Raw genomic sequence first — 13,391 nt, 5'->3', positions numbered from 1 at the left:
CTGAGCTGCATCCTCAGCCCCTGAAACTTGAATGTTCACTGCATACTTCAGTGACACTCTCTAGACCCGAGTGAGCTGCAGAGAGCTGCTGCTCACCTTGGTGGGGCGGGATCCTGCCAGACTGCACAGCGTGAGGAGGGAGCCGGGAAATAATAACTGAATTCCGCCATTCCTGGTTATCCGAGGAGGATCGGTTCCAGGACCCCAGATTCGACAACCTGGGTGTCCAGGCTCCTCGCATAGCCCAGTGAGGTGTTTCTGTGGGATGCAGGCACCCGCATATCTCCTGCAGGCTTTAGGTCACTGTCAGCCTCCTTACAACACCACACGCGTGTCTGTGCCGACTCATTGCTCTTGTACTGCAGGAAAGTCACACGGAAACGTCTGTCCCTGCTCAGTAGAGTCCTCTACCCCTGAGACTGTTGGCTCCGCCTGTGGGTGCAGTCTTTAAGGAGGTGGGGGACGGAGGCCTGGCTGTGTTGGCTGTATCCCTACCCCCAATGCCCACCATCTATGCACTCTTGTTTGAAAACAGTGTGTGATGTTAGAGTCTTTGACTGGGGTGCAAATAAAGTGAACTACTGAGTGATCGTGGGTGAATTTTGGGTACGTTGTCAGACAAACAACGTAGAAGTGCTCTGTGAGTCTAGAAATGTGGAGTCAGCCTCCCACTCATTAATCAGCATCCAGCCTGAGATGCAAGGCCAGGGACAAGTGTGAGTCACCTCTGGGTGGCACCTGGGAGCAGGTCTAGTGGCCCAGTTCACTTGTCTATCATGTCTTATCATGTTAGGAGCTTATGGATTCAGGTAAGACAGGGGTGTAAGTGAGTTTCTGGCTTCCAGGATAGATCTTTACCTTGTTTTAACTTTTAAATGAGTTTACAGTGCATATGTATTTCCTAGTGACAAGCCCAGTCTCTCAGATTGCAGGCAGGAAAAGCGAATCACCCTTTGTCCTCCATCGTTGCTTCTCTACGTAGCTGTGGCCGCAGGACACCCTTGGGGGTCCAGTGAAGTTGGATGGGGAAGCAACTTAGCATAGCACCAGGAACTCAGGGCCACCTGCCCACCACCGCAGGGGCCTTTGTGCTTATTCAGGGCCTGGGCAGTGGGGCCTAGCACCTCTGAGCCCTGGGAAAGATGGACAGATGGATCGCTTCTTCCACAACAATGAGGGCAAGTAATGAGGCCCACTCAGGAGGTGACCCCGAAGCCCGTGTGTAGGTGTCATTAGGACTTCAGGTCACCAAACCATGCTGCGGTTCCAAAGGTATGAGTGTGAATGCATCTACAGTATTTAAAATGTCACTGGTATTTCCAAAATGGCCAAACTTATAAGGTCTCAAACCAGACTCCAAGAGAGTCCTGTTGAGTATGACAGATGCAGGAGTCATTTGAAATTTGGGGGCAACTTTCCCACTTGAAATTCAGATGAACTGAGGGTTGAGGTCAGTGCCCCAGAGTCATAAACACCAAATGTCTTTGGTAGCCAGCACTGAGAGTGTTAGGACGCCGGGCTTCAGCCTGGGGCCTGCACTGCATCATGGGAGAGGAACCCATTCAGCGTGCAGAGAACTCACAAAGGGTCTCAACACTCTGGCTACTTAGCTCTCTTCCTGCACAGCCACCAGGGAGGATTTATGGGCTGGAAAATTCTCTGCAAAACTTGGGCTTAGTCTCCTGCCTGAGGAGAGAGGCGCCACCACTCACGGAGCCGAAGTGCAACCTTGGCAGGGATTGGACCCTCCAGTGGGCAACCCCTGGCTTTTTCCACCGCAGCAGTCCATGTGTAAGAAAAGGAAAACATTCACATCCATGTCCACTTCGTGCAGTGAGCGGCCTCTGCCGCTCAGGGAAGAGGAAGACTAGGAGGAGGAGGTGGCAAGGTGCCTGTGTGATAGGTTGGGTCCTAAACACATGACGCCAGCTCTCAGGCTGGCCCTGAACTTCCTGCATGGGCCGGAAGCTGTCCACACAGATCTGGGAATCAGACTTTGGAGACAGCACGGGAGGAACCTTAACCACAAAGCCGCTCCAGGACAGAGGATGCAGCTGGCTATGCAGGGAGTGGTTGCTACTGGTTATGTGCAGCCCTGCAGGAAGAGACCATAGAAGCCATCTGTAACCAGTACACTGGCCCCTTGTTAGGACTTGAGGAGGTGAGGGCCTGGGTGGGGACACTGAGTTCCCAAGTGGCACCAGGGACTCCCCTGCAGGTGTCCCCTGTGGTCTGGGTCTGGAGTGAGCCCTACTCCTATGGAAAATCCTAGACGGATATCTGAAGGCCTCAGTGAGACACCTGATAAAAATTAACTCAGCCAGTGACAATCTGGCGAAGGGTGCAGGCCAGGACACATGTTAGTTCCTTCTTGTGCGTGCTGGCATGTTCTGCTTTGCCAGAATTTTCTCATGAATAAAATTCTTGGAATTTTATCGCAAACAATGAATCCATGTGTCAGAGACCCGTGGACCAGCCTCATTCCAGATGTGAAACTCGTTGTGTTCTTGGCATCTGCATGCATTGAGAAGGCCAGGCCCAGGCGGCCTGTTTTACATGGAGCTCTCCCTGCAGCACTCCCTGCAGGAGCCAGAGGATGGGGGCGGGGACGGGTTCAGGACTCAGGCACCTTGTGAATCCCAGTCTGGGCTTGCAAACTTCAAAAACTGGAAGAGCAGAATATAAGTGTGCGTTTTTTCCTGTGGTTGTCATGGGAAACACCTCCTCACAGAAGTTCATCGGAAACCCTAGGAAGTTTTAGGGAAAGTTCAAAAGCATTGCAAGTCGCAGGTCCTAAAGAGACTTGCCTTCAGGAGTTTGAGGGATGTCTGCTCTGTGTCATGTGCTCATTGAGAAGAACATGGAAATTCTGCTGTAAGCATATGGTACAGTCATTCATCCATTCATCCATTCACCCATTCATTGGCTTGCTTGTGTTTGAACTGGGCAGAGATTTTTGGTGATATTGAGGATTGAACTCATGGCCTCATACATGTCAGGCAAGTACTATACCTCTGAGTTACATCACCAGCCATTTTTCGAAATTTTATGTTGAGAGAGGGTCTCACTGAATTGCCTAGGCTGGCCTAGAACATGAGATCCTCCTGCCTCAGCCTCCTGAGTAGCTGAGATTATAGGCATGCACCACCACTGCTGCCTCTGATAATAATCCAAACATAACACTAAGCATCATAAAACCTTTTGCATGCAGCAGCCTTTTGGGCCTTTGGCTTGGGAGCTGGGCAACTGTGATCAGAGCCACCTTTGCAATTGAGAAAATTAAGGCTTAGCATAGGACTGTGCCCAGCGGAACTGAACACACCCACCCTGCCTGGGGAGTTGTCCCAAAGCGGCTACAGACCTGGTTGCCTGGAGACCCTGAGTCTGCATTTTTGTTGAGCTTGTAGTGAGCTCAAATTTGGAGCAGGGAGGGGTGAAAGAGTTTCCCAGGAAGCAAGGGCAGAGTCCGGCTTCACCCCGAGGACTTCCGATCCCAGACCCAGGGCTCCCTTGCCCTGACACTGAGATGCTGTGTTTGGATGCATTTCTGTGTTTATGTTCAACTTTGCAACATCTCTGCATCGCAGATGAGTGATTTAAAATTAATAATAACAAGGGTGGCTGTGTGGCTATTCGAAGTGGAACATGATGACAACGATTAGAAAAATGAACACAGGCTGGGAAGATGCCAGCGCAGAGCTCCTGGAAGACCTTGGATTCCATCTCCAATGATGCCAAAAAAAAAAAAAAAAAAAAGTCTGGAGGGAAGAGCCCTGCATGCAGACAGAGCCCTGCATGCAGACGGCCCTGGAGGAACACGCATTCTCCACGCTCATTCCGACACAAAACATGCAAGTGTAAAAACATGTGGGCAGGCATCCTGCTGCATGTTTCTGTCGGAATGAGCATTTCTTCGTGGGAGGACAAAGAAGCCAGTGAACATCAAACGTGTTGTTTCTTTTTAGGATTAGATTTACTTCATCCTGCCGGAAAGTGCATTGGTTACACATTCTAATTATCGGTGGATTGCAGCGAGAGGTCTGGGTGCCAGTGTACGCTGTGTGATCTGATTAAAGACAAAGGCATTGGAAAGTCGCCTTGGTCGGGTCCCTCGGTTTCCCAAGGTTCATCTGAATGAATCTGGTTTTCATTGCATCAAATGTAGCCACTTTGAAATTTGTGTGTGAAGTGCTGTTATTTGCACAGTATTTCTAAGCTTACTGTTTTCTGCATAGAATGCTTCTTTCCTTGCTTTGGGGAATTTGATCTTCCTAAAATGTTTTTTGTAGGTTATCCACGGGTTAGCCTTCCTTGTTTAAAATCTATGTGGATTTAGGGTAAAAATCCACAACAGTGTATCCCCCAATACTGCAATATGACTCACCCACCACAGAAATCGTGGGTCCCCAGCTGGGGCTTTGGTATCATTTCCTGACTTGGTTGTATGATTGATACAAGCGTCAACAAGTTTGTGGTGATTTGAGGCTGCAGATATAGCTCAGTGGCACGACACCTGCCTGGCAAGCGCGAGGTCCTAGTTCGATTTCCGGTACCACAAAAACACCTACACCAGGAAAGTGGTCCTGAAAATGCTTCTGTTCCTGGTAAGCATTGTGAAATCTCTCTACAGTGCTTTGCTATGAAAGATAGTGAGGTTGTACATTTCCTAATCTTTACATTGACTACTTACACTGATTAATGTGTGTGCATGTGTGTATGTGTGTGCGTGCACATATGTATATAAATCTATGAAACACCAGTTCTGAGTCTCATTCTCTTAGCACCAGACTGGTATTGCAGGTCATAAAGTCGTTTGATTCCGTAGCGATACCATATTGGCAAAATGTGCTCTTTAAATTTGCCTACGTACATTTTCCCTTTGAGGTTAATCCAATGTCTTTTTTTTTTATATTTTTGAAAGACAAAAATAGCAATGCGCTAAATTAGAAAAACGTGAACACAAAGCTAGGCACTGCATTTAATGTATGATGTTAATGTCTCCTCTTCTGAAGAATTCAGAAGGAGAGAAAAAAAAGGTCAAGAAGGAACAGAAGTGATCACGCCAGCTGGATGAGAAATCTCTCATGCGGGGCGGCTCTGCCTGTGTTATCATTGCCAGACGCCCTGGAAGAAGATGGTTCCCCAGAATAAGTCAGAAACTCAGAAGTATGCAGACTAAGACTTAAAAACTCTGTCAGGTTTATGCCCTTGATCCTGGGCTCGATCCTGTGGCCCAGCGGGGCTTCTGCTGGTGCACGGTCTACTTGGTTTGTGTTTCTTCTTCCTCTTGTAAATGTGGCCAGGAACTGGACTTCCTGGGAGCATCTGCTGCATATGCCTTGCCTTCAGGAGAGGAGATGCACGGAGGGCTTGGGATGGCGAAGGAAGTAGTTTTCCAGAATCCTACATCTGCTGCCACCCACTGACGCTCTTCAGATGGCACCGGTGCAGCATGTTTACAAGTCCTGTTTTCTATGCAGGATTCCTGAAGAGAGGGCAAATATCTACCTGCTAATCCCAAAGTATCTCTTCTGGTCTGGATAATAGATTAGCTGAAGAAAAGGACAGGAACGTTGTTTTAAACTGTCGTCTACGCATAGTGAAATGTGCCTGGGACCCATTGCTGCGTAACCCTGCAGCTCACAGAAAGGCAGGGGCTGAGAGGGCTTCCAGGGTTTTCCAAGAGGTACCGAGTTACTCTCCCGAGCCTCGGACCCCGAGGCTCAGGGCAGTGACCCCCTCATCCTCCTCCCACTGCTTTCTCCTTTGGTTCCATCTCCTGTCTGTGGAAACCGCTTTGCTGGTAGAGCAAGGTGGGCACCTGCCCTGTGACCTCCTTTCTGCTCTCTCTTCCTCCTGATGGCAGCCAGGAAGTAGCTGGTGTTCGGTCCCGGAGAATAATGTGTATTCTCACACGAGCCCTGTCCTGTCTCGTTTTCACTGCCAAGGCTCCTTCTCTTTTCTAATCCTGCTGTTTCATCTGAAAGCAAAAATGACAGCTGACCTCAGGCTGATGAACAAATCAAGTTACTATCGCTGTGGATGGTGGTACATGCCTGTCATTCCAGCACCCTGGAAGGCTCCATTCAAGTTCTAGCCCAGCTTAGCAAGATCTTGCTTCAAATTAAAAAAAAAAAAAAAAACAATTAAAAAGGGCAGGGACAAGAAGTCTGTGTTCCATCCTCAGTACTGTCAAAAAATTATCTTCTGTGAAATTGATGTCATCCGTTACTGTGCCTGCTACCACATGAGAAAGCTGCCCATACCCTAGGACTTGCCACCAGCTGTAAGGTGCAACTAGATTTCTGAGCTGGTAAAACATTAAAAAAACAAACAAGGTGTATCTTAAAATCAGTGGAGTAGGGTGTCAGAGTATATAGCGTGCAGTTTTCCGCTGGGTAACTTAGTTTAATGACTGTTTATGAAAGTGGCTGAAAGGTGACATCTTACTGATTGCCGTCTAAGGAGTTAAGAGACAGCAAATTTTCCCGGTTCTGTGTGAGAGAAATGGATAGAGGACTTTCACATTGGATTAGAACTTGGACCTGAAGGCAGGCTGTTGGCACAAGGTGATCTTGGCCTCCTGATGTCACCACACCGTTAGGAAAGTGAGGGCTTTTCTAAGACCGCTCTGTAGCAAGACCACAGTCTTAAGTTTCTTTGCCACTTAGTATGTTCATTGGTTTTTCATAATTATCAAATAACTATAGCTCATAAACTGGTGGAAACCAAAGGCTGACTTAGGAATCGAGTTCTTGGGAAGCCCCCTTCCAGCCGGTTTCCTAGTTGTTAAAAGCCTGTGAGGACATCTCCCTCTGTCCCCACGCTTCCTGAAAATGAGTTCTGGTCCTTCCTGAAGATTTGTCCCAGTTTCTGCACTGTATCACTCCCAGATACTCGAGAAAGCGTACGATGGATTTTGTGTATTGACAATATATTGTTTTTATGGGTCTTGGGGATCGTAAATTGAAAGCAAATTTGGGCTGAGCCCCTGGTTTTCTAACTTTTACTTGAAATGTGAGAGCCCAGCAGAGTGCTCATCTGCTGCAGAAAGGGATTGGGATCCCTGAAATCTGCCGGAAGCAGCGGTGTGTGTATGAAGTGGGTCTAACATTTTATTTATCTGTTTTCATCTTTTGTTTTCCATCTGAGTATAGCGTGGCATGCAGTGTAACCTAGCTGAGTGCTCCCCTTTCTAAAACTGTACACTAGTTAGTCTTCCTTGATCAAGATTCAAAGGAGTAGTATCAAACAAAGCAATAAACACTGGGGTACTAACCCAGCAGTACCTTGTGTCTAGGGGAATTTGCTTGGACTTTATGTGTTTTTCATAAATTCATAAAAAAGAAATAAACCAACCGTCTTGGGCGGCAGCTACTTGCCATGTTAGACCACCCCAACTTTCCTGAAGCTACAGAAAAATACCCCCCACCACCCCACACATCAGCACACTCCAGTCTAAAGTTCAGTCTTTTTATAGCAACACGGAGGCAGGCATATTAAGTTATTATGCCACATTCCTGCCAGATTTTGACCGTCTGTGAAGTCTAGGTTATAAAGCAACCCAAGAAAACAAGGTTGCTTTTTTGTTCAGCGGCCCAGCGTTCCGACAGTATGACTGTTCTGGATTCACAAAGGCACCCACACACCTAGGCAGGTAGACAGGGGTGGCCAAGTGGCCGGGGCAGGAAGCCAAGGGACAGGGCTGCAGGCCTCAGTCTCGAGGGGCTGCAGTTACAGACCCACTTGTTTCCAGTTCCCGGTCTGGGCCCACACCCACTCTGGTTTTAATCCCACAGGGTCACAGAGATCACCCGCCACTTTGAAGTTCTTAGACTGCCAGGTAGGGGGACCTGAGACGTTGCTTTGTCCTTTAGGCTTCAAAATGGGATGCTGAGACCTGCCGGTCACCGCATCAGGTGTGAGGACCAAGTGCCGGGACCATCGCTCGGTTCTTCTGGCAGCTAACTTTACTGATTGTTCCTGTGGAGACACGTGTCTGAAAACTGCACCTTGCTTTTCTGTTACCTCCCCCGCTGCTAAAACACGTCGCATTGCTCTGTGTGTGTGCATGCACGCGTGTGTGATTGTGACTTTACTTGGTTCTTTTTCCTGAGCCATACTCCATTCTAGGTTTTTGGCTAGGTTCTGGCTGCCTTAATGTCCCCAAAAGCATCCCCCTGTTTCAGATCTTTCCGCTCTGGTAAACCCAAGGAGTGAAGCGCTTGCTTCTGATACTCTGAATCGGGTTCCTTTCCTCATTCTCCTACAACATCAGCTTTGAGGGGGACTCTAAGATCTGAAGATCCATTATCTTAGTGTTTGTCAAGGACCTTTCTTCCCTTCTAAATCAATCTCGGTGGACTTTGATTTCCTTCTTTGGAAGCCATGTGCCGAGATAATGCTTTGCCAGATGTGAGGATGGATTCCTTCCCCCAGAAACACACTGACGCTTCATTGTGCTTAGCATATTTCTGCCTTTCTCTTTTGCAAACTCCTGCTATATTTATCTGGCCAGTGGCTGTTTCTAAGAATATGTTCTCCGGGGACATGCTGATATGTGAAAGTTTTTGCTTGTCGGTTGTTGATGTTGAAACCGGCGTCTTTCAAATTTGTAAGTTCAAATTCTGCCTGTTTTCGCCAGTCTCTGATATGAATCACACACATGTCCGTGTCTCTAATCACGGGAGCGCCAAAGCTAACATTACAGAGTGTGTTGTTTCTCCGCGGGCCTTGCTGGAGTCCGAAGGCCCGGGAGGACAGGCGAGCCGCTGTCCATCCTGTTTTGGGTCCTGAGTGGGGGAAGCCATCTACGAGCACTGCTGTGGGACGAGGATCTGCTCAGCAAAGAGACTTCAGCAGCCGTCAGTTTTGCCTTTATTAATTTGCACGACTTCAGCTAAGTCTCTGGTGCTGATTGGATTTGGTTTTTACTTTCTGTCATCATCGGGGATTGAACCCGGGGTCTTCACACTGCGCTACCTCTCCAGCTCTTTTTTTAATGTTTTATTTTGAGTTGGGGCCTCAGTGGGTTGCTAAGTTGCCAGGCTGTGTCCGGCAGTGGAGCCTCCTGCCTCAGCCTCCCTGCGTGCTGAGATTGCAGGTGCGCACCCTCATGCCCAGGGCAACTCCCCTCCTTTCAGGTGCCGCTGTCACCTGCCCAGTGTGACTCTGGGTCTCTGGCTGGCAGGATGCAGCCCTGCTGCTTTCCTGCTCGGAATTCCCACCGTGGGCTTTCCCAGGGTCACGGAGCTTTGGTCCTAGGCATCGTAACACAATCAAGGGTAGAGTGGTCTCGGCACAGACCCTGGCCACCACTCAGGCCAGGGGACAGGGTCTGTTCCAATTGGCCGTGCCCACCGACTGACTTACAGATAGTGCATCTGGCCAGGGGAAGTGTGACCATAGGAAGCTGGAAAAAAGCCTGGACGTGGGAGTTGCAAAGAGAGTGGTCAAATACACACGGAGTTGGGAGGAAAATGCTATAAAATTGCACACATCTGATATCTCTGGGATTGGGGGTCTCCATCACAGACTGGCTACTTATACACTCTAATACTGATGGGGAGCCTCCTTATTAAAAGGTCAGTCCCAAGAACAAGAACGGAATGCTAGTGCTGTGGTCACTTTCTTGTTTCTGAGACATAATACCCAACACCCCCAATTTAAAGGAGGAAGGGTTTATTTGGCTCACGGTTTATGGAGGTTTCAGTCCATGGTCAGCAGGCTCCAGGACAGCACAGCATGGCAGAGGGGCCTGGGGGACAGGAAATGGAGGGAGAAGGAAGAGCTGGGGGTGTGAAAGCGCCCTTCTGGGCTGTGCCACCATGACCTGATCCTGTCTCCTGAAAGCAAGTCAGTGACCAGCCCCTGTAATACGGCCACCTTTGAAAAGCCCCTCTCGTGCGCATGTGTAGTTTAGGAGCAGGATCATTTAGGAGGGTTAGGTGGGAGCTTCTCTGGACCATGGAGATGAGAGGGTCCATGGTAACCCTGCCTTCCCCAAACTGGCTCTAAAGTTCTCCTTTCTGGAAAATAATCTGCAGCTTAACTTGCATTGGCTCCTCATGAGTTGATAGCCAAAGAACTGAGATCAAAGCAAGCTGTAGCATGGATTGGTTTTTTCTGTTCTAGGAACCGCAATGGGATTTTCTCACAATCATTCCATGTATTCGCCGTATCAATCAAATAGTTGAAGTTTCCAGATCAGAATTGCCTGCGCTGATTCAGCCGCAGAATACAGGCTGACCATTTGTTTGATTTCAAACCACAGGAGAAAAGTGATCAAATTTCTAGTTTCTTTTTACCAAATCATGCAGAAAAGCAAAGATAGTAGAAGTCAGGAGAAAAAAAGAGCTCTGTACTGATCCAGGTATTTTAAACTTCCTGGTAGGGAATCTGGAGGCATCTGGATAATTCACAGCTTTCGCTCTTTTGTGTGTGGTTCATTTGTCATCCAGATGCCTGCCATCGTGGACGTGCCCTTGGCGCTCTGTTGGAGCTGATCACACAGAGCAGGAAAGGCAAGCTCTCTGGCTGCCTGGCCGGCCTCTGGCGTTCCCTGGGATTCCTTCGAGGCTCCTGGGATTGGCTCTTCTGCCAGATGTTTAGGTGTCAACCTTCATGTGTCTTTTTTTAATCTTCATGATCATTCTGTACCTTGTCAGCTTGAATTATAGATTGCATTTGTCAAATAATGACCCAAATAATTGGATGTCTCCTAAGACCTTTGAAATTCCACTTCCTTGAGTTGAGATGAAAGTCGGTATTATCTGCCCTGTTGCCGGCACATCCAGGATGCCCCCAGAGCGGCCTCCAGTGTCCTGGGCCGGCCACTTCCAGCGCCCAGCCTCCAGGGGTGCAAACAAGGGGCTCTTTCTTCTGCACAGTAGGAATGGAGTCCATACACTCTACCTGCAGTGCAGTCGTCCGTAAGCAAGTTAACAATGGCTCCCATCTGACCCCTCCAGGGTCCTGAACTTGTGTGTGTGTGTTGCTTTGGACTGCAGGAAGCGCTATCTGTGGTGAGCGAGGACCAGTCGTTATTTGAGTGTGCCTACGGGACGCCACATCTGGCTAAGACAGAGATGACCGCGTCCTCCTCCGGTGACTATGGCCAGACTTCCAAGATGAGCCCGCGGGTCCCTCAGCAGGACTGGCTGTCCCAACCCCCCACCAGGGTCACCATCAAGATGGAATGCCACCCTAGCCAAGTGAACGGCTCCAGGTAAGGTGACCGACGCCACCCCACTCCCTCACTTCCTGTCTCCCTGAGTCCCAGAAAGGTCACGTGGGATCAGTCTCCCTTCCCCAAAGATGGGCTCCAAAGTGGAGCCCTGGGGCACACTGAGAAAACGTGTTCGCCAGTGGTTTGTGTGGCAGATAAAGGTTGTAAAACCAGGAGAATATTTACCAAGAAATCCCTCTGAAGGTGTGATGTTCCATTCTATTTCCCAGGCCCGAGGAGGGGGCATTGCCCCTGCCCTGCAGGCACAGGTCAGCTCTCAGGTGTCATTGCCCGGAAGGTGGCGCTGCCCTCTGTATCCGGGACAGAGGGTGTCTGCCGGTGGCCAGGGGTGTGGCATGTGTCTAAACAGTCCACTACCTCTACCCCTGCCCCACCGTCCTCCCCAGCCCGACCTTTCACCCTTGCTGTCACTTTCCTTTATGTTCATGCCCAGCTCACTCTCCCCAACAAGCTCCTTCTCCAGTCATTATGTACTTGACTTTGTCACAAAACTGAAGCTATCACTTACAGTGTCTTAGCCAATGTGGAACTGTTTCCAGCCTAGAAGGCAGATGTGAAAGATTAGGCTAACTTCCCTGACAGGGTCCTGTCCAGTATATATCCCACCGAAAGAGCCCAGCCTCTCAGGTGAGAGAGGACAATTCCTCTTCAGTGACTCAGAGCCTGCATTCTACCTATGTCACAGGAACAGTTCGCAGGTCCTCGTGCCTTATGGGGCATGCAGCCCTTTACTCCAGCACCTCTTCGGAGCCCTGAGTCCTGGGGAGGACTGCTCATCCCGTGCCACCAGGCGCTTTCTGGATAACTCAGAATCGCCACTTTCAGGGACTCGGAGTTTGGATGTAAACAGTGGGTGTTGGACTCTGCACCCAGAGCATTTTCCACTCAGAAGCTATGTATGCAGGCCTCTTTGTTATGCCTGAGTTTAATGCTAAGATGTTTGAGGGCTGTGTTTTAAAAGCATTAGAAACCCATGTGTCGTCTGCTAGTGGGGTGCTAAAGAAGGGGCCAAGTCATAGCTCCGCAAAGGGAATGACTGCGCAGGGCTGAACGTGTCACATGGGCAGAGGGAGGATGCCAGCCCTTCGGGACTCTGGGAAGCCCATCTCTTCCGGGCCTTCCCTTCTTTTCAGGGAAAGAGCTAACTCTGCTGAGTACCCTGCTGCCAGTGCTGCAGGTGAACTCAAGGCGGGCGCATCTAAGGGCTTCCAAAGTCAGGAAAGTCAATAATTCAGTGCAACCCCGTCGTCAAGCGCGCAGTGTTGCAGGGGTCCACCTGGGGTGAGTCCTGTAGTCCCAAGCCCCCAGCATTGCCGGAGCAAGGTGGAGCTGCCAAGCTTTTCTTCTCCAGAGGGAATTTCTTTCTCCCAGAAGTGCCCTGTGAGCCAGTGAGACAGGGTGGGTCGGAGGGGAGAACCCTCAGGGCTTCCGTCCAGCAGGGAGAACGCCTGTGCCCAGTCCTTGTCCCCAGCGGCTGGCCGGCCAGGTGTAGGAAGGCCCACCTGGACTTAGCCGAAGGAGACCGAGCGAGCAGGCGAGAAGGGTCTACAGAGGTAAAGGCGCCCTTGTTCTCCCTGCACCTCTGCTGAGCTTAAAACATCAGCAGCATCCACATTCGGGGGCTGGGGGAGCAGGGCCAGTGCTGCGCTCCCCAAGTCACCCAGTGACACCTTTGTCCAGGTCAGGGGCAGCCTTTCCAGCTGTGGTGGCTTCTCGGGGCCCTAGGACAGGACTGGGGGACACTGGACATCTCCCTGCAAGGGAACAGTGGGCCTCTGAGCTGTCCCAGGCCTCCCAGAATTCTTCCCGCCCACCATATGAGGTCCTGGTGGGCAGTGTCCTATGGGGCTGTCACCTCCTATGGGACTGGTATGTGCATGGGCATCGGTGTGGCAGGAGGTGCCATGGGGGGAGGGGTGAAGTTTACCCCATCTGCCTTTAAGCAAAGTCCCGTGGGGACTGTGGCAGTAGGTATGATGTAAGGGCCATGCTTGTGGTGTTAGGTGACATGGATGTCCACTAGTCACCAAGCAATCGGTCACCAGGTGTCACCCTCCCCACCCCAGGACTGTCCCTGGCAGCTGTCGGTCTCCTCTGCAGAAGAGACCTCAGGGGCCAGGCCGGGTTTCCCAGAGCTTAGTAT

General features: G+C 50.1%; 1 protein-coding gene across 4 annotated transcripts in view; it reads left to right on the top strand.

Annotated features, from left to right (window-relative positions):
- Positions 1-13,391, top strand: part of Erg (ETS transcription factor ERG) — a 163,546-nt gene that overhangs the window by 101,578 nt on the left and 48,577 nt on the right. For all 4 annotated transcript variants that reach the window (XM_063224519.1, XM_063224518.1, XM_063224517.1 and 1 more), the window contains one exon: positions 11,010-11,227. In XM_063224519.1, coding sequence (XP_063080589.1) covers positions 11,010-11,227 — 218 coding nt within the window. The remainder of the gene's footprint in view (positions 1-11,009; positions 11,228-13,391) is intronic.

The sequence above is a fragment of the Cavia porcellus genome, unplaced genomic scaffold (genome assembly GCF_034190915.1).
Source record: "Cavia porcellus strain 051 isolate PalLab524CR breed Dunkin Hartley unplaced genomic scaffold, mCavPor4.1 scaffold_15, whole genome shotgun sequence".
In the NCBI taxonomy this organism is placed as follows: Eukaryota; Metazoa; Chordata; class Mammalia; order Rodentia; family Caviidae; genus Cavia; species Cavia porcellus.
Note: the sequence above shows the minus strand (reverse complement) of the source record. Positions and strands in the feature narration are given on the sequence as shown.